The sequence below is a fragment of the Oncorhynchus mykiss genome, chromosome 24, assembly GCF_013265735.2.
Source record: "Oncorhynchus mykiss isolate Arlee chromosome 24, USDA_OmykA_1.1, whole genome shotgun sequence".
In the NCBI taxonomy this organism is placed as follows: domain Eukaryota; kingdom Metazoa; phylum Chordata; class Actinopteri; order Salmoniformes; family Salmonidae; genus Oncorhynchus; species Oncorhynchus mykiss.
The window spans coordinates 7157110-7184785 of NC_048588.1; the positions used below are offsets into that span (position 1 = coordinate 7157110).

General features: G+C 42.0%; 1 protein-coding gene across 1 annotated transcript; it reads right to left on the bottom strand.

Moving 5' to 3' along the window:
* Positions 1-904: 904 nt before the first annotated feature.
* On the bottom strand, positions 905-26958 carry LOC110503624. The gene is made up of 6 exons (XM_036962039.1): positions 26241-26958; positions 14400-14492; positions 13973-14285; positions 13329-13376; positions 4537-4674; positions 905-1466 (listed from the first exon to the last, which is right to left on the bottom strand). The coding sequence occupies exons 3-6, from the start codon at positions 14129-14131 to the stop codon at positions 1338-1340; spliced, it is 474 nt and encodes a 157-aa protein (XP_036817934.1). The 5' UTR covers positions 14132-14285; positions 14400-14492; positions 26241-26958; the 3' UTR covers positions 905-1337.
* Between the last annotated feature and the right edge of the window lie 718 nt (positions 26959-27676).

The window sequence follows — 27676 nt, forward strand, 5'->3', positions numbered from 1 at the left end:
CGAAGGAGTGGCTTCGTAAGAAGCATTTCAAGGTCCTGGAGTGGCCTAGCCAGTCTCCAGATCTCAACCCCATAGAAAATCTTTGGAGGAGTTGAAAGTCTGTGTTGCCCAAGCAACAGCCCCAAAACATCACTGCTCTAGAGGAGATCTGCATGGAGGAATGGGCCAAAATACCAGCAACAGTGTGTGAAAACCTTGTGAAGACTTACAGAAAACGTTTGACCTATGTCATTGCCAACAAAGGGTATATAACAAAGTATTGAGATAAACTTTTGTTATTGACCAAATACTTATTTTCCACCATAATTTGCAAATAAATACATAAAAAATCCTACAATGTGATTTTCTGGATTTTTTCTTCTCATTTTGTCTGTCATAGTTGAAGTGTACCTATGATGAAAATTACAGGCCTCTCTCATCTTTTTAAGTGGGAGAACTTGCACAATTGGTGGCTGACTAAATACTTTTTTGCCCCACTGTACGTACAGTCACTGTGGGGACGACATCCTCGATGCACTTATTGATAAAACCAGTGACTAATGTGGTGTACTCCTCAATGCCATCGGAAGAATCCCAGGAACATGTTCCAGTCTGCGATAGCAAAACAGTCCTGTAGTTTAGCATATTATTCATCTGACCACTTTTTTATAGACTGAGTCACTGGTGCTTCCTGCTTTAATTTTAGCTTGTAAGCAGGAATCAGGAGGATAGAATTGTGGTCAGATTTACCAAATGGATGGCGAGGGAGAGCTTTGTACGCGACTCTGTGTGTGGAGTACAGGTGAACTAGAATTTCTTTCCCTCTGGTTGCACATTTAACATGCTGACAGAAATGAGGTAGAACTGATTTAAGTTTCCCTGCAATAAAGTTTCCGGGCCACTAGGAGCGCCACCTTTGGGTGAGCGGTTTCCTGTTTGCTTATTTCCTGATACAGCTGACTGAGTGCGGTCTTTGTGCCAGCATCCATCTGTGGTGGTAAATAAACAACCACGAAAAGTAAAGATGAAAACTTTCTTGGCAAATAGTGTGGTCTGCAGTTTATCATAAGATACTCTACTTCAGGTGAGTAAAATCTAGAGACTTCCTTAGATTTTGTGCACCAGCTGTTGTTTACAAATATGCACATTAACATTAACAATGTCTACACTGTATTTCTGACCAATTTGATGTTATATTAACGGACAAAAAAAGTGCTTTTCTTTCAAAAACAAGGATATTTCTAAGTGACCCCAAACTTGGTAGTGTATATAGTATTTTGCTACATCTAGCAATTGTTCAGGTAGCTTTCTGCTCTTATGTGAGTCCTTGGATGTCCCTGGCTATGGGTGTGTACATCTCAGTGGCTGTCTGGCAACTGAGACCCCTGATTGTTCATCCACTCCAGAATCCCTAGTAATGTTGTTAAGAAATCATTTGCTGCCTGTTCTCTGTGGACCTCACAGTGTGGACAGTTGGCACCATCCTTCTGCAATACAAAGAGGAAAAGACTCACAACATAGGTATACATAGTCAAAAAAGAGAGGCTCTATGATACAGCAAGTGAGAGAAAGACAGAAAGACAGAGAAATCCTTATTTTAATATTATAATAATGCAATAATGCTACTATTTTAAGTTCTAGTTAGAAAACACAGAAAGAGAGAGAGCCAGTGAGATCAGACGACACTGATAGTAACATAATGGTCGATGTCAATGAATTGACAGTTAAATATTCACATCGATCTACCAGTGTCTATTATTTACACTTATGCAAATGGTCTCTACAGTACGCATGTAAGACGCTACTAGGGGCAGTTAAAATTATTTCACTGTTTGAATACTCACCTTAAATGATTATCAAGTATGCGCAAAAAAATACTATGTTGAGAATATCTAATGCAGGCACATTTATGTTAATTTGCTTAAACGCCAGCCATGACATTTTTTGGTCAGACTTTTTAACCATTAACCAAGGTTGCCAACTTCATACTTGAGTCAACAATGAAAAGAAGTGCGATTTGAACTTAGTTTATTGAACAGGCAGATATGTCATCAAAGCTTTTTGTGAAGTGGTGTTATGCTTAACTTTTTTGGTCTAAATCTGAATGTCAGTTATGAAAAAATATAGCTACAAGCAGCAATTCCAGGGGGTCAAGAACACCATAGCCACATTTAAGCCGCCATGTGGTCAATCATTGCGCAAAGTTTGGTGACAAAAGATCAGGCGGTTATGTAGTGTCATCAAATCATATAGGAAGGAAGAGCAGCAGCATTTTATGACAAAAATTGTATTGTATTGAAAAAAAAGTATAATTTGCGGAAAATCTAATAGGCAGAGTTTAATAGGCATTTCTGGTAACAAATATGGGAAACAAACATCCAGGTACAGTACCAGTCAAACGTTTGGACACACCTACTCATTCAAGGGTTTTTCTTTATTTGTTAAACTTTATACATTGTAGAATAATAGTGAAGACATCAAAACTATGAAATAACACATATGGAATCATGTAGTAACCAAAAAAGTGTTAAACAAATATATTAAATATTAAAATATATTTTATATTTTTCAAAGCAAAAGCAGCCAACAAGTACTCAGCATATGTGGGAAAAGCATTCCAGGAGAAGCTGGTTGAGAGAATGCCAAGAGAATGCAAAGAGTTGCTACATGGACTTTTATGGTTACTATATGATTCCATATGTGTTATTTCATAGTTTTGATGTCTCCACTATTATTCTACAATGTAAAAAATAGTACAAATAAATAAAAACCCTGGAACGATTAGGTGTGTCCAAACTTTCGACTGGTACTGTATATACAAAATTACATGGGCTGCAGATCAAACGGGCAGGAGATATGCTTGTTCAAAGTTTGATGTGGGACAAAAAGTATAATTTGTGGAAAATTTCATAGGCATAGGTCCTCGTGGGAAACTTGTTGCTCATTAGGGGCTGCATATATGTACAAAATTAAAATGCCATGACAGTAGATCAAACGGGACAGGGTATACAGTGCATTCGGAAAGTGTTCAGACCCCTTGACTTTTTCCACATTTTGTTACGTTACAGCCTCATTCTAAAATTGATTGTTTTGTTTCTCCTCATCAATCTAAACACAATATGTAAATGACAAAGCAAAAACAGTATGTGTATGTGCACATTTATAAAAAATACAAAACTGAATAATCAAATGTACATGTATTCAGACCCTTTACTCAGTACTTTGTTGAAGAACCTTTGGCAGCGACTAAAGCCTCGATGCTTCTTGTTTCTCATGGTCTGTGAGCCTTTAGGTGCTCTTTGGCAAACTCCAAGCGGAATGTCATAAGCCTTTTACTGAGGAGTGGCTTCCGTCTGGCCACTCTACCATAAGGGCCTGATTGCTGGAGTGCTGCAGAGATGGTTGTCCTTCTGGAAGGTTCTCCCATCTCCACAGACGAACTGTGAAGCTCTGTCAGAGTGAGCATCGGGTTCTTGGTCACCTCCCTGACCAAGGCCATTCTCCCAATTGCCCAGTTTGGCCGGGCGGCCAGCTGTAGGAAGAGTCTTGGAGGTTCCAAACTTCTTCCATTTAAGAATGATGGAGGCCACTGTGTTCTTGGGGACCTTCAATACTGCAGAAATGTTTTGGTATCGTTCCCCAGATGTGTGCCTCGATACAATCCTGTCTCGAAGCTCTACGGACAATTCCTTTGACCTCATGGCTTAGTTTTTGCCCTGCCATGCACTGTCAAATCAATTATATTTACCACAGGTGGACCCCATTAAAGTTGTAGAAACATGATCAATGATGATAAATGGAAACAGGATGCATCTGAGCTCAATTTCGAGGCTCATAGAAAAGGGTCTGAATACTTTTGTAAATAAGGTATTTCAGTTTTTTACCTTTAATAAATTGGCATACATTTTTAAAAAAAATCTGTTTTCGCTTTGTCATTATGGGGCATAGAAAACCTTTTCTTTAATCCATTTTAGAATAAGGCTGTAATGTAACTAAAATATGGGAAAAGTCAATGGGTCTGAATACTTTCTGAATGCACTGTATGCTTGTTCAAAGTTTGGAATTTCAGTTGATTAGTATATTTATTAGAGAAAGGGGCCTACAACCGGAGGCTTGTCGGTTTGAATCCCAGTGCTAATTGGTCTTTTGAACAATCCGACCAGCTATTTTGCCAATAATGGGCAAAAGATCAGAATTGGACTGCCTGTGTAAACGCAGCCTTATTAGCGCTGGAATTTCTAAACTATTCCATTGAGATAGTTTTTTATTTTAAAATAACCATGCTATTAGTCAATGGTGACATGAGGCTTATGTTGCTCTTATAAACACAGATGGAAAATGTTAAACAAATGTGTGAGAACTGTCTGAGAATAACAGTAGTATAAGCAAACAGTAACAAATCAGCTATTCAGACTCTCTCCATCATTTTCACCTAGACAACAATATGCTCTGTAGCTGGAATTAAACTATACTCGGACAGCCAAAGGTAGAATCAAAAACATCCCAATGCACCTCAAATGCAGCTGGCCTGTGTCTCCCTCACACTGATTGGCTCACCTGTTTTATCAAGGACATCAATTTAGTCAGTCGTTTGGTGAGTCTTTTCTGGTGTAAGGATGAAGAACGTTTCCCATATTCTAACATCAGGACTTTTACTTCTGTCGTAAAGCATGTGAGTGTGGACCTGGGACATTTCTGCTGAGGAGATGGGGAGATAACATGAAACTCAAACAATGGATGTAAAACATCTGAAAGAATCCAGATGAGATTTAACAGATCCAAATATGTATCTTTCTTTGGTGGTGAGAGACGAGAGTTACCTTCATGTAATGTAAAATGCTTTGAGTTATAAGCCAATTATGTAAATGAAAATAAATAATCAGGTATGTGCATGGACAAAACAGTTCAGTTAACTAACCCAGGATGAAAAATTCCAACAATTATAATTCAATATTGTGTCTAACTGTCTAACCTTCAGCGCAGTGAGTGTCATTTACTATATCTCCATAACTTTGTGCTATACAGTGCCATTGTGAAAGCCTTCACACCCCTTGCACAGTCTTCACATTGTGCTGCCTTAAAATTCAACTGGATTTTCCCCTACAGATTTACACAACCTACTCCACATTTTCAAAGTGAAATAAAATTATAGAACATTTCCCAAATTAATTAATCATTAAAAAAAAACAAAGATGTCTTGATTGCGTATGTCTTTTACACCCAGAGTTAATACTTGATGGAAGCAACTTTGGCAGCCACTACAGCCGTGAATAATTCTGAATAAGATTCTACCAGCTTCGTACAGCTCATGGGGCAACATACAGTGCCTTCAGAAAGTATTCACACCCTGTCATGGCCTGGCACTGCTGCTCATTCTGTTCACCATTTCCGGTGACCTGCCTTCTAGCCTGCACTGAACTGTGTCATTATGCACACCTGGTTTCAATTCCTCACTGATTGTGTTTGTATAAACGTGCCCTTTGCTTCTCCATTGGGCTGTCGATTATTGTTCCAATGTCTGTTGGTCATGTGAGTACCTGTGCCTTGTTGTTTTGGCTTGGCTTTTGTGCCACGTGTATTGAGGCAGATGATTGCAGGTCTCTTCCTGTGTGGTATTATTTTGCACTTGTGTATTTATTCGAGGTACTCCTCGCTCTTTTGTTTGGGGCTTAACCCTGTGTTTTGTATACATGTTTGTTTGGTGTTCATCCCCGTGCCTTTACATGGCACTCTGTAACTTAGGGAAATGAAAACCCTGCGCCTGTCTCCCGATCCCTTTATTTGTGGGCAGAACTGACACACCCCGTTTCAAGGTCCTGGAGTGGCCTAGCCAGTCTCCAGATCTCAACCCCAATGAAAATCTTTGGAGGGAGTTGAGTCTGTGTTGCCCAGCAACAGCCCCAAAACATCACTGCTCTAGAGGAAATCTGCATGGAGGAATGGGCCAAAATACCAACAACAGTTTGTGAAAACCTTGTGAAGACTTACAGAAAACATTTGACCTCTGTCATTGCCAACAAAGGGTATTTAACAAAGTATTGAGATAAACTTTTGTTATTGACCAAATACTTATTTTCCACCATAATTTGCAAATAAATTCATTAAAAATCCTCATTTTGTCTGTCATAGTTGAAGTGTACCTATGATGAAAATTACAGGCCTCTCTCATCTTTTTTTTTTTTTTATTATTATTTTTTTTGTTACCCCTTTTTCTCCCCAATTTCGTGATATCCAATTGTTTTTGGTAGCTACTATCTTGTCTCATCGCTACAACTCCCGTACGGGCCCGGGAGAAACGAAAGTTGAAAGTCATGCGTCCTCCGATACACAACCCAACCAAGCCGCACTGCTTCTTTACACAGCGCGCATCCAACCCGGAAGCCAGTCGCACCAATGTGTTGGAGGAAACACCGTGCACCTGGCAACCTTGGTTAGCGCGCACTGCGCCCGGCCCACCACAGGAGTCGCTGGTGCGCGATGAGACAAGGACATCCCTACCGGCCAAGCCCTCCCTAACCCGGACGACGCTAGGCCAATTGTGCGTCGCCCCACGGACCTCGCGACCGGTTACGACAGAGCCTGGGCATGAACCCAGAGTCTCTGTTGGCACAGCTGGTGCTGCAGTACAGCACCCTTAACCACAGCGCCACCCGGGAGGCCACTCATCTTTGTAAGTGGGAGAACTTGCACATTTGGTGGCTGACTAAATACTTTTTTGCCCAACTGTATGTCTGAAACAGGCTTCTAGGGTAGGCAATTTTGGAGCTTCATCATGTTTCATCTAAATGTGTGTCGTCCCGTTTACATTATTTGTCTTCAGGAATGCAGTGAGTTGCTATGCAAATTTTCTTCTAAAATGTTTGAGAGGAATAGGAGATTCGATATAGGCCGATTGTTTTTTACATTTTCCGGTTCAAAGGTTTGGCTTTTTCAAGAGAGGCTTTATGACTGCCACTTTTAGTGAGTTTTGGAGAAATACGCAGATTGAAAAAGGAGTCCGTAATTTGCTTTCTAATGATCATGATCTTTTCTTCGAAGAAGTTAATTAATTCATCACTGCTGAAGTGAAAGCCATCCTCTCTTGGGGAATGCTGCTTTTTAGTTAGCTTTGCGACAGTATCAAAAAGAAATGTGGGATTGTTCTTATTCTCCTCAAGTAGGTTGGAAAAATAGGATGATCAAGCACAAGTGAGGGCTCTTTGATATTGCACTGTACTGTCTTTCCAAGCTAATCGGAAGACTTCCAGTTTGGTGGAGCGCCATTTCCGTTCCAATTTTCTGGAAGCTTGCTTTAGGGCTCGGATGTTTTCTGTATACCGGGGAGAACATTTCTTGTGACAAATATTTTTTGTTTATAGGGGTGTGACTGCATTTAGGGTATCACGCAAGGTTAGATTTAGATCCCAGTTAGGTGGTTTTTGTACTCCAATGTCCTTGGGTAGGTGGAGGGAGTCTGGAATGGCATTAAGGAATCTTTGAGTTGTCCAATAATATATAGCACGGCTTTTGATGATACTTAGTTGGGGTTTGAGCAGATTATTTGCTGCGATTGCAAACGTAATAAGATGGCGGTCTGATAGTCAAGGATTATGAGGAAAAACATTTAGATCTAAAATATTTATTTCATGGGTTAAAACTAGATCCAGGGTAGGACTGTGGCAATGAGTAGGTCCGGAGACCCACTAAGTCGATGATGTCTCCGAAAGCCTTTTGGAGTGGGTCTGTGGACTTTTCCATGTGAATATTAAAGTCATCTAAAATGTGAATATTATCTGCCATGACTACCAGGTCTGATAGGAACTCAGTGAGGAACACTGTATAAGGCCCAGGAGGCCTGTAAACAGTAGTTATAAAAAATAATTGAGTAAGGTGCATAAAAGCTCAAAAGATGAAAATGCAGTCTTTTTTTATTATTGCAATTTGCTGTCGTAAATGTTAGCAACACCTTTTCCTTTGCGGGATGCACAGGGGATATGGTCACTAGTGTAACCTGGAGAGGCCTCATTTAACACAGTAAATTAATCAGGCTTGAGCCATGTTTCAGTCAGACCAATCACATCAAGATTATGATCAGTGATTAGTTCATTGACTAAGACTGCCTTGTACGTGAGGTATCAAACATTAAGTAGCCCTATTTTGAGATGTGAGATATCACAATGGTTTCATGCATGTTAACATTAGAAGCCTCCGCCCTAAGTTTGTTTTATTCACTGCTTTATCACAAGCCAACCCGGATGTCCTAGCCGTATTTGAATCCTGGCTTAGGAAGACCACCAAAAATCCTGAAATTTCCATCCCTAACTATAACATTTTCCGACAAGATAGAACTGCCAAAGGGGGCGGTGTTGCAATCTACTGCAGAGATAGACAGAACTCTGCAGGCCAACTATCCAGGTCTGTACCCAAACAATTCGAGCTTCTACTTTGAAAAATCCACCTTCCCAGAAACAAGTCTCTCACCTTTGGCGCTTGCTATAGACCACCGTCTGCCCCCAACTGTGCCCTGGACACCATATGTGAATAGATTGATGGGGGGCAATCTTCAGAGCTTGTGCTGCTAGGTGACCTAAACTGGGACATGCTTAACACCCTGGCCATCCTACAATCTAAGCTTGATGCCCTCAATCTCACACAAATTATCAATGAACCCACCCAGTTACAACCCCAAATCCGTAAACACAGGCGCCCTCATAGATATCATCCTAACCAACTTGCCCTCCAAATACACCTATGCTGTTTTCAACCAAGATCTCAGCAATCACTGCCTCATTGCCTGCATCCGTAATGGGTCTGTGGTCAAACGACCACCCCCATCACTGTCAAACGCTCCCTAAAACACTTCAGCGAGCAGGCCTTTCTAATCGACCTGGCCCGGGTATCCAGGAAGGATATTGACCTCATCCCGTCAGTAGAGGATGCCTGGTTATTCTTTAAAAGTGCCTTCCTCAACAGCTTAAATAAGCATGCCCCATTCAAAAAATGTAGAACCAGGAACAGATATAGCCCTTGGTTCTCTCCAGACCTGACTGCCCTTGACCAGCACAAAAAAAACCCTGTGGCGTTCTGCATTAGCATCGATTAGCCCCTGTTATATGCAACTTTTCAGGGACATACGGAACCAATATACACAGGCAGTTAGGAAGTTAATGCTAGCTTTTTTCAAGCAGAAATTTGCATCCTGTAGCACAAACTCAAAAACATTCTGGGACACTGTAAAGTCCATGGAGAGTAAGAGGACCTCCTCCCAGCTGCCCACTGCACTGAGGCTAGGAAACACTGTCACCACCAATTTAAATTCACTATAATTGAGAATTTCAATAAGCGTTTTTCTACGGCTGGCCATGCTTTCCACCTAGCTACTCCTACCCCGATCAACAGCCCTACACCCCTCACAGCAACTCACCCAAGTCTCCCCCATTTCTCCTTCACCCAAATCCAGATAGCTGATGTTCTGAAAGAGTGGCAAAATCTGGATCCCTACAAATCAGCCGGGCTAGACAATCTGGACCCTCTCTTTCTAAAATGATCTGCCGAAATTGTTGCAACCCCTATTTCTAGCCTGTTCAACCTCTCGTATCGTCTGAGATTCCCAAAGATTGGAAAGCTACCACGGTCATCCCCCTCTTCAAAGGGGGAGACAGTCTAGACCCAAACTGACACAGACCTATATCTATCCTACCCTGCCTTTCTAAGGTCATCGAAAGCCAAGTTATCAAACAGATTACCGACCATTTTGAATCCACCGTACCTATGCAATCTGGTTTCGGAGCTGGTCATGGGTGCACCTCAGCCACGCTCAAGGTCCTAAATGATATCATAACCGCCATCGATAAGAGACATTACTGTGCAGTCGTATTCATCAACCTAGCCAAGGCTTTCGACTCTGTCAATCACCACATTCTTATCGGCAGACTCAACAGCCTTGGTTTCTCAAACGATTGTCTCGTCTGATTCACCAACTACTTCTCTGATAAAGTTCAGTGTGTCAAATCGGCGGGCCTGTGTTCCGGACCTCTGGCAGTCTCTATGGGAGTACCACAGGGTTCAATTCTCGGGCCGACTCTCTTCTCTGTATACATCAATGATGTCGCTCTTGCTGCTGTTGATTCTCTGATCCACCTCTACGCAGATGACACCATTCTGTATACCTCTGGCCCTTCTTTGGACACTGTGTTATTAACTAACCTCCAGACAAGCTTCGATGCCATACAACTCTCCTTCCGTGGCCTCCAACTTCTCTTAAATGCAAGTAAAACTAAACGCATGCTCTTCAACCGATCGCTGCCGGCACCTGCCCGCCATCCAGCATCACTACTCTACAAAGACCTAAATGTCTGGTTAGACTGTAAACTCTCCTTCCAGACTCACATTAAGCATCTCCAATCCAAAATTAAATCTAGAATTGGCTTCCTATTTCACAACAAAGCATCCTTCACTCATGCTGCCAAACATACCCTCGTAAAACTGACCATCCTACCCATTCTCAACTTCGGTGATGTCATTTACAAAATAGCCTCCAACACTCTACTCAACAATTTGGATGCAGGCTATCACAGTGCCATCAGTTTGTCACCAAAGCCCCATATACTACCCACCACTGCGACCTGTATGCTCTCGTTGGCTGGTCCTCGGTTCATACTCGCTGCCTAACCCACTGGCTCCAGGTCATCTACAAGTCTCTGCTAGGTAAAGCCCCGACTTATCTCAGCTCACTGGTCACATAGCAGCCCCCACCCGTAGCATGCGCTCCAGCAGGTATATCTCACTGGTCACCCCCAAAGCCAATTCTTCCTTTGGCCGCCTTTCCTTCTAGTTCTCTGCTGCCACTGACTAGAATGAACTGCAAAAATCACTGAAGCTGGAGACTCATATCTCCCTCGCTAGCTTTAAGCACCAGCTGTCAGAGCAGCTCACAGATCACTGCACCTGTACATAGCCCATCTGTAAATAGCCCATCCAACTACCTCATCCTCATACTGTATTTATGTATTTATCTTGCTCCTTTGCACCCCAGTATCTCTACTTGCACGCTCATCTTCTGCACATCTACCATCCCAGTGTTTAATTGCTATATTGTAATTACTTCGCCACCATGGCCTATTTATTGCCTTACCTTCCTTATCCTACCTCATTTGCACACAGTGTATATATAATTTTTCTACTGTATTATTGACTGTATGTTTGTTTATTCCATGTTTAACTCTGTTGTTGTATGTGTCGAACTGATTTGCTTTATCTTTGCCAGGTCGCATTTGTAAATGAGAACTTGTTCTCAACTAGCCTACCTCGTTAAATAAATTAAATAAAAACAATCTATTTTAATAATGACAGGAATGGAGGAGGTCTTTATTCCAGTGAGTTTGCTAAGGCAAACACCGCTATGTTTAATTTTGCTCAACCTAGATCGAGGCACAGACAGTCTCAAAGGAGATAACTGAGCTGACTACACTGACTGTGCTAGTGGCTGACTCCACTAAGCTTAGAGCCCTGTCTATGCTGATAGATAAGATGAGAGCACCCCTCCAGCTAGGATTGAGTCCGTCACTCATCAGCAGACCAGGAGGAGGGCCAATTATCTACAAATTCTATCTTTCGGGAGGGGCAGAAAACTGTTTTCAACCAGCGATTGAGTTGTGAGACTCTGCTGTAGAGCTCACTCCCCCTAAAGGGGCCAGAGACAATTACTTGATGCCGACAATTTGAGTAATTGACCCACTGAAAAATGAAACTATCCCAGGGTTAGGTATTCAGACATCTGCGGCGGGCTTTCCTTTAACTTTTTACCTGGTCTTTGATTCATTCATATTTATTTTGATCCTGACAAACTCCCCAGTCCTTGCCGGTGATAAGCATACCAATAACATGATGCTGCCACTACAATACATAGGGTTCACTCTTTGTTGTGTTGTATTGGATTTGACCCAAAACTATCATTTTTAACTCAGGCCCAAAAGTTATTTTCTGTGTTGTGGGATAGAACAATTACATACTTACCTGATTTTGTTTGATATTAATAGCTAACGATTATATATTTAACTAAGAGTAAAGACTGGCCTGCTAAGGCTGAGTTTTATGGTGTCCACTCTAGCTTCCTGCAGCTAGTCTGGTCCTCGAGGACATGGGTTTTACTAGAGATAGCTTGAAGCTGACAATTGATTGATGTCTCTGTGATATAAAACCAAACAGCTACATTTCATTCTAGGATTAGTGGTGCATGTGAGACATATGTCTCCGGTCTGATTAAGCCGATTAAGAAAAGATATGGTGTATGTTTAGCCGAGATAGAGAGAGCCTGGAGGAGCAGAACAAAGGCCTCAGTATTCCTAATTATCCTGGCATCTGGGAAACTAAGACAAGGTGGGGTTAATAATAACACCAGAGTCAGATGACCAGGAGATGAACCCAGAGTGGCTTATGATGGCCCTTAGTCTGCATGGGAAGGGTGAAGCCATGAATGCATTTTTAGGTCTACTATATATACACAACTCTGCATTTCTGTAAAAGTTAAGCACTCAGTCTGACAGTCAAGACTGTTGGATTGACGGCTTCATTACTGCAATAATTAATCAATATTAAATAAAGATGTTTGAAGAAATGACCAAGTCTCTCTCAGTATGGAATTTCCACGACAGTTGTCTTGCAGTGTTACCTAACGACCTTGTTGCAAACCAGAATGGATGATTTTGAGTGTATTTTTTAACACAGGCTTCCTCCTTTTCAGTTTGTCATACAGGCCAGTAATGTTAAAGTGAATGCAATATTGTTGATCCTCTGTATTTTCAAGTATTATGATGGCAGCATCGTGGTATGGGCATGATTGTTCATACCAAAGACACGCCAATAGGTGTTGAGTGTTTATGATTGGTTTAGTCTCAGACCTGGCTTAAATTGTCTTGAAAATCTGAGAAAAGGTTTGAGTACAGCTGTCCGTCAACAATTCCCAACCAAATGTATTTATATTATCTGGAGTAATTTGGACAAAAACAATGGAGATATGTTGCCCTAAGAGTTGTGCATGGTTAATTGAATTCTATTCTAAATTATTCAATGCTGTAATGGCTGCCAATGGTGCTTCCACCAATTATTAACTCTGGGATGTGAAGACATACGCAATCAATACATATATATTTTTTAATGATTAATTCATTTGGGAAATTTTCTATAATTTTCTTACACTTTGAAAATGTGGAGTGGGTTGTGTAAATCTGTAGGAAAAAATCCAGTTGAATACCTTTTTAGATACAATTTTAAGACAGAAAAAAATGTGAAGACTGTGCAAGGGGTGTGTAGGCTTTCACTAGCGACTGTATTAGGTATGCAGAAATAACACATGAAAAGAAACCACATACCTTATAATCAGCTAAAGTTGGGGTGTACAGTCTGCAATCAAATGATTCCTGGTATGACAGAAAATAACAGGCTACAACACAGATAATGTAAACATAAAAACAAACAGTCAAAAAGTATTGAAAATTAGTGCTGTAACAGATAGCTGTTGATTGTACAGTGACTTCAATGTATTCCATCATACACTGAGTGTACATAACATTAGGAACACCTGCTCTTTCCATGACAAAGACTGACTCTGTGGATCCAGGTGAAAGCTATGATCCCTTATTGATGTCACTTGTTAAATACACTTCAATCAGTGTAGTAGGCTCCAGCCGCACCGGTTTGAGTGTGTCAACTTGCAACGAGGTCGGGTTTTTCACGCTCAACAGTTTCCCACGTGTATCAAGAATGGTCCACCACCCAAAGGACATCCAGCCAACTTGACACAACTGTGGGAAGCATTGGAGTCAACATGGGCCAGCATCCCTGTGGAACACTTTCGACACCTTGTAGAGTCCATGCACAGACAAATTGCGGCTGTTCTGAGGGCCGAAAATGGCCCCACTCAAGATTAGGAAGGTGTTCCTAATATTTTGTACACTCAGCGTATATTTCATGAGGTAATATGATTTTTTTTTTTATACTGAAAACATCTTGATACCATCCTGTGAACTTCCTCCTTAATAAATGTTTTCACAATTTGGTGAATTTCTGAACTGCTAATGGATTGTCCATAAGCCTGTTTCATTGTCATGGCAATGAAGAAGAGAAACCACAGCAAAGCGTTCAGAAGAGAGCCAGTTCTCTGTCTCCTCAACATGGCATGGGCCCACTTTGTCGCAGGAGCTTCAGATCAGTGGGAAAATAGCTTAAATTAGGAGAATTAGTTTAAAATCCTCCATTGTTTTGGGGTTCAGCCTCTTGTCCATGTCATCTGCAGCCTTCTTTGTGACACAGTATATCCCCTGTGTGTCCTGGAAAGCAGAAGTGGAGATGAGTCAAGACTCCAGCTATGTGCCTCCTTCTTAGCCAGTAGACTCCACACTTTTGGAAGAAGGGTAAAACGTTCTATCTTCCTGGTGACTTACTATGCAGCCTCTTTCTTGTGTGTCCTGGAAAGCAGCAGAAGAAATTAGGCACGTCTTCAGCATCTGCCTCCTTTTTCTTGGCTAGACTCCTCACTGTTGAGAGAGAGAGAGTAACTGTTTAAGTGAACAATGCTTATGAAGAGAATATTGCTGACATTTATGAAAGAGATGTCATACATAATTTATCACTGATTATAAAAGGTACAACATTTACATTGTTATCCATGTTATCTACTTGAAAAAATAAATAACATTTCAAAGGAGAACAAGGCTGCCATGGAAATTTGAATGTTCTTGAGAAATTACATTTGTTTCATATGAATAACATTATTCACTATGCGTAATACTTCTCTAATAATAAGACATTATTTCCCATTCCTCCTTGCAAAACAGCTCGAGCTCAGTGAGGTTGGATGGAGAGCATTTGTGAACAGCAGTTTTCAGTTCTTTCCACAGATTCTCGATTGGATTCAGGTCTGGACTTTGACTTGGCCATTCTAATACCTGGATATGTTTATTTTTGAACCATTCCATTGTAGATTTTGCTTTATGTTTTGGATCATTGTCTTGTTGGAAGACAAATCTCCGTCCCAGTCTCAGGTCTTTTGCAGACTCCATCAGGTTTTCTTCCAGAATGGTCCTGTATTTGGCTCCATCCATCTTCCCATCAATTTTAACCATCTTCCCTGTCCCTGCTGAAGAAAAGCAGGCCCAAACCATGATGCTGCCACCACCATGTTTGACAGTGGGGATGGTGTGTTCAGCTGTGTTGCTTTTACGCCAAACATAACGTTTTGCATTGTTGCCAAAAAGTTCCATTTTGGTTTCATCTGACCAGAGCACCTTCTTCCACATGTTTGGTGTGTCTCCCAGGTGGCTTGTGGCAAACTTTAAACAACACTTTTTATGGATCTCTTTAAGAAATGGCTTTCTTCTTGCCACTCTTCCATAAAGGCCAGATTTGTGCAATATACGACTGATTGTTGTCCTATGGACAGAGTCTCCCACCTCAGCTGTAGATCTCTGCAGTTCATCCAGAGTGATCATGGGCCTCTTGGCTGCATCTCTGATCAGTCTTCTCCTTGAATGAGCTGAAAGTTTAGAGGGACGGCCAGGTCTTGGTAGATTTGCAGTGGTCTGATACTCCTTCCATTTCAATATTATCGCTTGCACAGTGCTCCTTGGGATGTTTAAAGCTTGGGAAATCTTTTCGTATCCAAACTTCTTCACAACAGTATCTCGGACCTGCCTGGTATGTTCCTTGTTCTTCAGGATGCTCTCTGCGCTTTTAACGGACCTCTGAGACTATCACAGTGCAGGTGCATTTATACGGAGACTTGATTACACACAGGTGGATTGTATTTATCATCATTAGTCATTTAGGTCAACATTGGATCATTCAGAGATCCTCACTGAACTTCTGGAGAGAGTTTTCTGCACTGAAAGTAAAGGGGCTGAATAATTTTGCACGCCCAATTTTTTTGTTTTTGATTTGTTAAAAAAGTTTGAAATATCCAATAAATGTCGTTCCACTTCATGATTGTGTCCCACTTGTTGTTGATTCTTCACAAAAAAATACAGTTTTATATCTTTATGTTTGAAGCCTGAAATGTGGCAAAAGGTCGCAAAGTTCAAGGGGGCTGAATACTTTCGCAAGGCACTGTATATTATTTAACTAGGCGAGTCAATTAAAAAGAAAATTCTTATTTACAATGACGACCTTCCCCAGCCAAACCCGGACGATGCTGGGCCAATTGTGCGCCGCCCTATGGGACTTTTAAAAATGAATTAAGTTTGTCAATCTAGCAAACCAGGCAACTAAAAGCAACTGTCTAAACAATGTTTTAGTTATTTTCTAGCTCGTTCGCTAGCTAGCCAGTTCAAATAATGACCATATCATAGCTGACGACAACTTTTTAATTATTATTACATAAAAATAAACTTACAACAAGATCATTATTTACAAGTTAATGGTGAGCTAATTACAGAAAATAGCTTGCTGGGGCCTCCCGGGTGGCGCAGTGGTTAAGGGCTGTGCCACCAGAGACCCTGGGTTCGCGCCCAGGCTCTGTAGTAACCGGCCGCGACCGGGAGGTCCGTGGGGCGACGCACAATTGGCCTAGCGTCGTCCGGGCTAGGGAGGGTTTGACCGGTAGGGATATACTTGTCTCATCGCACACCAGTGACTCCTGTGGCGGGCCGGGCGCAGTGCGCGCCAACCAAGGTTGCCAGGTGCACAGTGTTTCCTCCGACACATTGGTGCGGCTTGGTTGGGTTGTGTATCGGAGGACGCATGACTTTCAACCTTCGTCTCTCCCGAGCCCGTATGGGAGTTGTAGCTAAAAACAATTGGATACCACAAAATTGGGGAGAAAAAGGGGTAAAAAAAATTAGCTTGCAGTTGTGTGTGACGAAACAAAAACAGGGCATTCTAAAATAATTTTCAAACTTGTGCATAAGTGGTGGGGAGTCCCATTTCTGGGTGTCAAGCTTCGATTCTGTTCGGAATCGACTCCTAAGATTCACTACTTTTGCAAATATTGGAAACTACATGACATGTCTAAAAGTATGTGGACACTCGCTTGTCAAACATCTCATTCCAAAATCATGGACATTAATATGGAGTTGGTCCCGCCTTCGCTGCTATAACAGCCTCCACTGTCCTGGGAAGGCTTTCCTTTAGATGTTGGAACATAACTGCTGGGACTTGCTTCCATTCAGCCACAAGAGCATTAGTGAGGTCGGGAACTGATGTTTGGCGATAAGGCCTGGCTCACGGTCGGCGTTCAATTTCATCCCAAAGGTGTTCGATGAGGTTGAGGTCAGGGCTCTGTGCAGGCCAGTCAAGTTCTTCAACAGCGATCTCGACGAACCATTTGTGCATGGACATCGCTTTGTGCACAGGGGCATTGTCCTGCTGAAACAGGAAAGGGCCTTCCCCAAACTGTTGCCACAAAGTTGTTTGATTCTAGCTTGAAATACTTGCTATTCTAGAAGTTAATGATTACATGTACAAGGAATGTATATGGAGAGTGAAAAATAACTAGGGATATGGAAAGTTACTGAGAGAGGAAAACTGCAAACACTTGGTTGCAGTCACTCATAAAGTTGAATAGCCGTGGATTAGGGAGGAGTGAGGAATTTGGGCTGAGGTCAGGTCAGATACAGTTTTATTACACACACCACTTAAGTTCCCGCCTAGCAACAGAGATGTATTGGCTGTCAAGATGTGCAAGGAGTTGTCTCCACCAAAATTGAGGGTATAAATGCTTGTGCTGGTGGAAACATCTTTTCAGCTGTTTGACCCATTGGGTGAACTTGGTTTGAGCTTTACTAGTTGTCCTGAGTTTTACTCTGTTCGTTCAGAACCTTACAGTTGAAAGCACAGAATCGTCTAGAACGTCATTGTATGCTGTAGTGTTAAGATTTCCCTTCACTGGAACTAAGTGGCCTAGCCCAAACCATGAAAAACAGCCCCAGACCATTATTCCTCCTCCACCAAACTTTACAGTTGTCCCTATGCATTGCGGCAGGTAGCATTCTCGTGGCATCTGCCAAACCCAGATTTGTCCGTCGGACTGCCAGGTGGTGAAGTGTGATTCATCACTCCAGGGAACAAGTTTCAACTGCGGCAGAGTCTAATGGAGGCGAGCTTTACACCACTCCAGCCGAAACCCATTTCATGAAGCTCCCAAGAACAGTTCTTGTGCTGACTTTGCTTCCAGAGACAGTTTGGAGTGAGTGTTGCAACGAAGGACAGTAAATTTTTAAGTGCTACATGCTTCAGAACTCAGTGGTCCTGTTCTGTGAGCTTGTGTGGCCTACCACTTCACTTCACAATAACAGCACTTACAGTTGACCGGGGCAGCTCTAGCAGGGCAAAAATATTACTAAATAACTTGTTTGAAAGGTGGCATCCTATGACTGTTTCGGTGAAAGTCACTGAGCTCTTCTGTAAGGCCAATCTATTGCCAATGTTTGTCTATAGAGATTGCTTGGCTGTGTGCTCGATTTTATAAACCTGTCAACAACGGGTGTGGCTGAAATTGCCGAATCCACTAATTTGAAGGGGTGTCCACATATATTTTGGGAGAAGCTAGGCTGCTTCTATTGTTGTGTTCTGTATGACTGGCAGTTTGTTTTTGAGTCCAGGCGAGGAGTCCTGGAAGACACGCGAGCTGCCAAGTGACACGAGCCTACCAGACTAACGAAATAACTTCTATGTTCGCTTTGAGGCAAGCAACACTGAAGCATGCATGAGAGCATCAGCTGTGCCGGACGACTGTGTGATCACACTCTCCGTAGATGATGTGAGCAAGCCAATGTGAGTTAAACAGGTCAACATTCACAAGGCCGCAGGGCCAGACGGATTACCAGGATGTGTACTCCGAGCAATGGTTGACCAACTGAGAAGTGTCTTGACTGACATTTTCAACCTGTCCCTGACCGAGTCTGTAATACCAACATGTTTCAAGCATACCACCATAGCTCTGCCCAAGAACACCAAGGTAACCTGCCTAAATGACTACCGACCTGTAGCACTCATGTATGTAGCCATGAAGGCTGGTCATGGCTCACATCAACACCATTATCCCAGAAACCCTAGACCCACTCCAATTTGCACACCACCCCAACAGATCCACAGATGATGCAATCTCTATTGCACTCCACACTGCGCATTCCCACCTGGACAAAAGGAACACCTATGTGAGAATGCTATTCATTGATTACAGCTCAGCGTTCGACACTATAGTGCCCTCAAAGCTCATCACTAAGCTAAGGACCCTGGGACTAAACACCTCCCTCTGCAACTGGATCCTGGAAATCCTGACAGGCCGCCCCAGTTGGTATGGGTAGGTAACAACATATCTGCCATGCTGATCCTCAACACAGGGGCCCCTCAGGGGTGCGTGCTCAGTCCCCTCCTGTACTCCCTGTTCACACATGACTGCATGGCCAAGCACGACTCCAACACCATCATTAAGTTTGCCGACGACACAACAATGGTAGGCCTGATCACTGACAACTATGAGACAGTCTATAGGGAGGAGGTCAGAGCCAACCCTGGCAGTGTTGTGCCAAGATAACAACCTCTCTCTCAATGTGATCAAGATAAAGGAGATTGTGGACTACAGAAAAAGGAGGACTGAGCACGCCCCCATTCTCATCAACGAGGCTGTAGTGGAGCAGGTTGAGAGCTTCAAGTTCCTTGGTGTCCACATCACCAACAAACTATCATGGTCCAAACACACCAAGACAGTCGTGAAGAGGGCACGACAATGCCTATTCCCTCTCAGGAGACTGAAAAGATTTGGCATGGGTTCTCAGATCCTCAAAAAAATATATTGAGAGCATCCTGACTGGTTGCATCACCGCCTGGTATGGCAACTGCTCGGCCTCCGACCACAAGGCACTTCAGAGGGTAGTGCGAACGGCCCAGTACATCACTGGGGCCAAGCTTCCTGCCATCCCGGACCTCTATACCAGGCAGTGTCAGAGGAAGGCCCAAAAAATTGTCAAAGACTTCAGCCATTCTAGTCATAGACTGTTCTCTCTGATACGGATCGCCAAGTCTAGGTCAAAAAAGCTTCTTAATAGCTTCTACCCCCAAGCCATAAGACTCTTGAACAGTTAATTCAATGGCTACCCGGACAATTTGCATTGTCCTCACCCCACGCCCCATTTCTACACTGCTGCTACTCACTGTTTATTATCCATGCATAGTCACTTTACCTCTACCTACATGGACATATTACCTCGACTAACTGGTTCCCCCGCACACTGATTCTGTACCGGAAGCCCTGTATATAGCCTCGCTACTGTTATTTTATTGTTGCTCCGTAATTATTTGTAATATAAAAAAAAAAATCTAAACCAACAATGCAGTTAAGGGCTTGTAAGTAAGCATTTCACTGTAAGGTCTACCTGTTGTATTCGGCGCACGTGACAAATAAAATGTGATTTGATTTGTAGCTCTTGTACACTTTCAGAACTGTAGCCTAGTTGGCACTGCTCCGGCACTCCTCCCACACAGTGCTTTTTTTGGGGGGGGGGGGGGGGGTTATATTTTTTTCCTCCCGTTTCAAGGTTTTGAATGTGTGTTGTATATTTCATATCTTGCTGGAATGTCACCCCCAGAAACTTTGCAGTTTTTTCTGTCTTTTGGTTTTGTCCATACATGTTTTAATTTTGTTGTTACTTCGACACATTGAGAGTACAAATTGGGTTTTTATGGGGTTTAGTTGTGCTCTCCACTTGTTGGACCATTTCTCGATTTCATCTATGCAGGTCTGGAGATGATTTGCTGCTTGTTGGATATACCAATATTCTCAATTCAGGAGAATTTCAAAAACTCCCATAGGCCTATTTACCTTGGGATCATGGAACATAATCCTGATTCTGTTTACTTTTCCTATTGAAAAGCAATGGCCCAAGTATAAAATACTATAAAGTACATACACTAAAGTGTAAAGAAATATGTGTGTTTTTTAGACACAACTGCAAGCTACAAGGTGTAGAGCATTCAAGGATTTGGTCTGATGGTCAAATGTGATGTCATCAGCCTCCCCCTTGCTTGAGAAAGAATAGAGCAAAGGCACATCCATCCCCCCCACTTGTGCCATGACGTCTGACCTGGACCACCTATTGAGATATCACTTTGGTTAAGTAAATCAGGTCTTAAATGAGGTGAAATGGAGACTGGAATACAATTCAGTGTCGGCCTACCATCAACCCATGTTATCTATATATTTAAAGAAAATGTATTCATCTAAAAACACTTCGTCTAACATGTCCAAGCAAGAATGCACGATACAGATATTTTGTTGTGCAATAGCTAAACCAGTGATTGGCATGCATTTGTTGCTGTCAAAATAGGGCTCCAGAATTGCACATTTATTTTGTTCGACAGAGATTAATATACTTACATATTTTGTGTACCAATAGGCTGTCGCAGAGGCTAATTCACTTGTGGCTAATCACTGAGGAAAGGGAAACTTGAAACCAAAACGACAACTGTAGCCTACTGTATTTGTTGTGCGATTGCATTGTGAAATGTTCTCTCCGTATACTCGGAGTGCACAGGGAGAAACGGGGACAGGGCAAACACTTTAATGCAGGAATCAAGACTCCACTGACCAAATGATGGTTTTAGCTGCCTCCAAAACTAGAAAGTTGAGTGAAGCGACCAGCTAGAATTTGTATCTCGTACGGATGCGACCACATCCAACCGTGGAAGTGTAGTAATTTCCACCTCTCCATTGTGTCTACCAACTCACATTTGATGCCTATGTTTTAGTCCTAGTGCTTATTTGACTCATTATATAGGCTACTTCAAACCACTGCATCTGCCGATGTCGCACTTCCGCATCTGTGGTGAAAGGTGGCCGAGCTACAACAATGTTTGTCAGACCATGAGACATCCCGAAAACCGGTCTTCTCACGAAAACGTCTAGCCAACAAACTATGACCACTCTATGGATAGGGGAAACTCTAACGAACACTGCTCTACGACCCCCACAAGTGTCAGGGGGCTCATCTGAAGTTAACCGGTACCAGGGGGAAAAAATGAATGGAAGTATGAAGGTAGTTTTGTGCCTAGCCAGAAAAAGGGGTTAAATATGTGAACAAAATATATATATATTTAGCCCATAATGACAAAGCGAAAACAGGTTTTTAGAAATATTTGCATATTTATTAAAAATAGAAAACAGGTAATCCTTATTTACATAAGTATTCAGACCCTTTGCTATGAGACTCGAAATTGAGCTCAGGTGTATCCTGTTTCCATTGATCATCCTTGAGATGTTTCTACAACTTAGAGTCCACCTGTGGTAAATTAAATTGATTGGAAATGATTTGGAAAGGCACACACCTCTCTATATAAGGTCCCACAGTTGACAGTGCATGTCAGAGCAAAAACCAAGCCATGAGGTCGAAGGAATTGTCCGTAGAGCTCAGAGACAGAATTGTGTCAAGACACAGATCTGGGCAAGGGTACCAAAAAATGTCTTCATCATTGAAGGTCCCCAAGAACACAGGGGCCTCCATCATTCTAAAATGGAAGAAGTTTGGAACCACCAAGACTCTTCCTACAGCTGGCCGCCCGACTGAACTGAGCAATCGGGGGAGAAGGGCATTGGTCAGGGAGGTGACCAAGAACCCGATGGTCACTCTGACAGAGCTTCTCTGTGGAGATGGGAGAACTTTCCAGAAGGACAACCATCTCTGCGGCACTTGTGGGAGCAAAACTCATGACTATGATTACATTTCCATTATTAGCAGCATTTAGGCTGTCCACTTTGAAGAGCTGAGACAGAATAGCCATATAAGGAATGGAACATATATGACCAGGGCCCTGCTACCATTAAAAGGCACACAGTAAAAGGCACATGACAGCCCGTTTGGAGTTTGCCAAAAGGAACTAAAGACTCTCAGAACATGAGAAACAAGATTCTCTGGTCTGATGAAACAAAGTTTGAATTATTTGGCCTGACTGCTAAGCGTCACGTCTGGAGGAAACCTGGCACCGTCCCTACGGTGAAGCGTGGTGGTTCCAGCACTGTGCTGTGGATGTCACGCCTGCTCCTGCTCCCCCGCCCTGTCGCTCGAAGGTGCCAGGCTCCCCAGCATTACGCACTCCTGCCACCATCATTACGCACACCTGCCTTCCCCCCGTCAGGCGCATCAGTGATTATTGGACTCACCTGGACTCAATCTGCTCTGTCATTACCTTCCCTATATACAGTGCCTTGCGAAAGTATTCGGCCCCCTTGAACTTTGCGACCTTTTGCCACATTTCAGGCTTCAAACATAAATATATAAAACTGTATTTTTTTGTGAAGAATCAACAACAAGTGGGACACAATCATGAAGTGGAACGACATTTATTAGATATTTCAAACTTTTTTAACAAATCAAAAACTGAAAAATTGGGCGTGCAAAATTATTCAGCCCCCTTAAGTTAATACTTTGTAGCGCCACCTTTTGCTGCGATTACAGCTGTAAGTTGCTTGGGGTATGTCTCTATCAGTTTTGCACATCGAGAGACTGATTTTTTTTCCCCATTCCTCCTTGCAAAACAGCTTGAGCTCAGTGAGGTTGGATGGAGAGCATTTGTGAACAGCAGTTTTCAGTTCTTTCCACAGATTCTCGATTGGATTCAGGTCTGGACTTTGACTTGGCCATTCTAACACCTGGATATGTTTATTTTTGAACCATTCCATTGTAGATTTTGCTTTATGTTTTGGATCATTGTCTTGTTTGAAGACAAATCTCCGTCCCAGTCTCAGGTCTTTTGCAGACTCCATCAGGTTTTCTTCCAGAATGGTCCTGTATTTGGCTCCATCCATCTTCCCATCAATTTTAACCATCTTCCCTGTCCCTGCTGAAGAAAAGCAGGCCCAAACCATGATGCTGCCACCACCATGTTTGACAGTGGGGATGGTGTGTTCAGGGTGATGAGCTGTGTTGCTTTTACGCCAAAGATAACGTTTTGGATTGTTGCCAAAAAGTTCAATTTTGGTTTCATCTGACCAGAGCACCTTCTTCCACATGTTTGGTGTGTCTCCCAGGTGGCTTGTGGCAAACTTTAAACGACACTTTTTATGGATCTCTTTAAGAAATGGCTTTCTTCTTGCCACTCTTCCATAAAGGCCAGATTTGTGCAATATACGACTGATTGTTGTCCTATGGACAGAGTCTCCCACCTCAGCTGTAGATCTCTGCAGTTCATCCAGAGTGATCATGGGCCTCTTGGCTGCATCTCTGATCAGTCTTCTCCTTGTATGAGCTGAAAGTTTAGAGGGACGGCCAGGTCTTGGTAGATTTGCAGTGGTCTGATACTCCTTCCATTTCAATATTATCGCTTGCACAGTGCTCCTTGGGATGTTTAAAGCTTGGGAAATCTTTTTGTATCCAAATCCAGCTTTAAACTTCTTCACAGCAGTATCTCGGACCTGCCTGGTGTGTTCCTTGTTCTTCATGATGCTCTCTGCGCTTTTAACGGACATCTGAGACTATCACAGTGCAGGTGCATTTATACGGAGACTTGATTACACACAGGTGGATTGTATTTATCATCATTAGTCATTTAGGTCAACATTGGATCATTCAGAGATCCTCACTGAACTTCTGGAGAGAGTTTGCTGCACTGAAAGTAAAGGGGCTGAATAATTTTGCACGCCCAATTTTTCAGTTTTTGATTTGTTAAAAAAGTTTGAAATATCCAGTAAATGTCGTTCCACTTCATATTTGTGTCCCGCTTGTTGTTGATTCTTCACAAAAAAATACAGTTTTATATCTTTATGTTTGAAGCCTGAAATGTGGCAAAAGGTCGCAAAGTTCAAGGGGGCCGAATACTTTCGCTAGGCACTGTATGTCTGGTTCCCCGGTTTGTTCCCTGCTTCAGTATTAATTGTCATTTGTTGTTTTCCAGTGTGCTGACGCTGTTCCTGTTTTGTTACCTGTCTGTTCCTGATTAAATGTTTGACTCCTCGTACCTGCTTCACATCTCCTGCGTCGGTCATTACAGTTGGGATGTTTTTCAGCGGCAGGGACAGGGAGACTAGTCAGGATCAAGGGAAAGATGAACTGAGCAAAGGACAGAGAGATCCTTGATGAAAACCTGCCCATGAGCTTTTCTTATATCTCTTCAAATCCTTGTTTCTTATGAATAATTTTTTGACTGTCTTTTTTTACATTTATGAATGTGTTATTCAATGCGTTTCTCTGGGCTATAGTAGTAAAGACCAAATGCAATATTTGATCAAATATGTATTTATTTTTTTATACCTAAAAGGGTCCTAAAACACTAAATCAAATAGCTAAATGGTCCATAGTATTACCATCTTAAAACAACTCCATATGTCAGCTTAGAAAATAAACAAATACCCATCTAGTCGTCAAAGTTAGTTAAAAAAAACCTCCTTTTTTATTTATAACACTTTTGCCCAGTGAGCTTTGCAGCCCAAATTATGGTTAGTGAGGGTGGTTAGCTGATGGTTAGTAAAGGACCTATGGTCTTGTCCTGTTATCTCTCCACTTATACCTCACCGTCCTAGTGGCTCTTTTCCTTCTGCGGACTGGGAAAGAAGTGTCTGGCCATAGCCAGACCCGTGTTTTTATCTAGGGTGCGTTCGTAAATTCACTCTGGGTATCTACTCCGAGTTCAGCGCACTTTCATCTGAGTGTGCCAGAGCGCAGAATAACTGATGAATTTACGAACGCACAACCCTCGTTGACCGGGTGTCAGCAAGAGCTATGTCTAATTGGTGACACAAAAAAGCAACGTTCGGAGAAAAATATGGTATGTGGTTGAAGGTCATGCTTAGGCGAATAAACTATAAAGGGAAATAAATGTAATAAATAAAAACTGGGAAAATAAACAAACATACAAAACACAGCGGAATATAACGTGGACACTACCATGGGAGAGGATTTCGCACTTCTTTTGAGCCTAAAATCAAGAAAATCGTCCCTAAATTGTAGAATAGAAGAACATCGATTTTCTGAGATCACCCAATATCTTAGAATCCAATAGGATAGATATGTAAGCAAATGCCATCCGTGCAATTTATTGGTCATTATTGCACTTCGAACATTCAATTTAAAGCAGTGCGCAACAGGTAGCTGATCCTAAACACCACATGATTCATGAATGCTACTGTATGGGAAATGATAATCTCATACAGCCTATTCTACTGTAAAACTGAGTCACAGAGCGATTTATGCAAAGAAGATAGTTCATTTTTTCAGAAGCATTTGGGGTAGGTACTCTCAAGAAATACAAAATGATTCTCTATTACAGTAGGCTGTTGGTTAATACACATAGCAAAAACTTACCCTGGCATGGTTAAATCAGCTTGAGCGACTTTTGAAGTTTGCATCGTAGGTAGGTACAAAGTGAAAACAAAAGTAATTCCGTTAAGAAGCAGACCTAGAACACTTTTTAAACTCCACAGTTGAAGTTCAATATGTTTAGCAAAAATGTATAATATTTGTTGCTGCCGCAACAAAATCCTGAAATGTCACATGCTCAGAGCAATCACAACCTCAGTTCTTTATTAGGGATGTGCAGTTCGCGGACGATTTGTTATTTTTGAACAACTCTTACTGAAACGAGAGTCATGATTCATTTTTCTGATTGATCAGGATTAAAACGGGCATCTCCGGTGACTCTGGAGATGTGCCCCGACCAACAACTGTCTGTCATATATGCGCGCAGGCAAATTAGGTCATGCATAGAGAAAAAAAAGAAACAAAACATAGGCCTCCAACACCTCTGATTAACAAACTCGAAAACGAATCGTTTGGGGTGCTACTGTTCGCGAAAGATAAGTGTTCCTTCGTGCTCTGGTCAATACTGACTCAAATGAATGAAATTAGTCGAAGATTCGTTCCTTTGACTGAACGAGTCGAAACGATCCGGCTCAGTAAAAACAGCCAAACTTCCATCATTATTCTTCATCAGTGGTGTAAAGTACTTACATTCCTAAAGAAAAAATAAACTTTTTACTCCATATTTTTTCCCTCACATCCAAAAGTACTTGTTACTTGTCCATCATTATTCTTCATCAGTGGTGTAAAGTACTTACATTCCTAAAGAAAAAATTAACTTTTTACTCCATATTTTTTCCCTCACATCCAAAAGTACTTGTTACATTTTTTATGCTTAGCAGCAAAGGAAAATCGTCCAATTCACGCACTTATCAATTGAACATCCCTGGTAATCTCTACTGCCTCTGATCTGGTGGATTCGCTAAACACAAAAGCTTTGTATGGAAATAATATCCGAGCGTTGGAATGCGCCCCTGCCTAGCCGTAAAAAAAAAAAACATATGAAAACAAAATTGTGTCGTCTGGTAAGGAATTTGAAATGATTCATACTTCCACATTATCACTCGCAAGCAATTGGCAGTACGCCAACAATAATGTTATAAACAAATCAAATCAAATTGTATTCAAATTAAAACACATTTTATTAGTCACATGCACCGAATACAACAGGTGTAGGCCTGACAGTGAAATGCTTACTTACGAGCCCCTAACCAACAATGCAGTAAAGAAAACTGGATAAGAAAAATACATAAAAGTAACACGTAATTGAAGAGCAGCAGTAAAATAACAATTGCACAACTACATACAGGGGGGCTGTACAGAGTGGGTTAGTTGAGGTAATGTGCACATGAAGGTAGAGTTATTCAAGTGACTATGGATAGATGATAACAACAGAGAGTAGCAGCAGTGTAAAAGAAGGGGAGAGGGGGGGGGGCAATGCA

Excerpts from the sequence above, each read along its gene's own strand:
- LOC110503624 (XM_036962039.1), bottom strand. The coding sequence starts at position 14,131 with ATGTTGAGGAGACAGAGAACTGGCTCTCTTCTGAACGCTTTGCTGTGG. Across the intron at positions 13,377-13,972 it reads AGGAGGAAGTTCACAGGATG|GAATCATTTGATTGCAGACT; the intron begins GTATCAAGATGT and ends CTGTCATACCAG. Across the intron at positions 1,467-4,536 it reads TGATGTCCTTGATAAAACAG|AAGGATGGTGCCAACTGTCC; the intron begins GTGAGCCAATCA and ends TTTGTATTGCAG.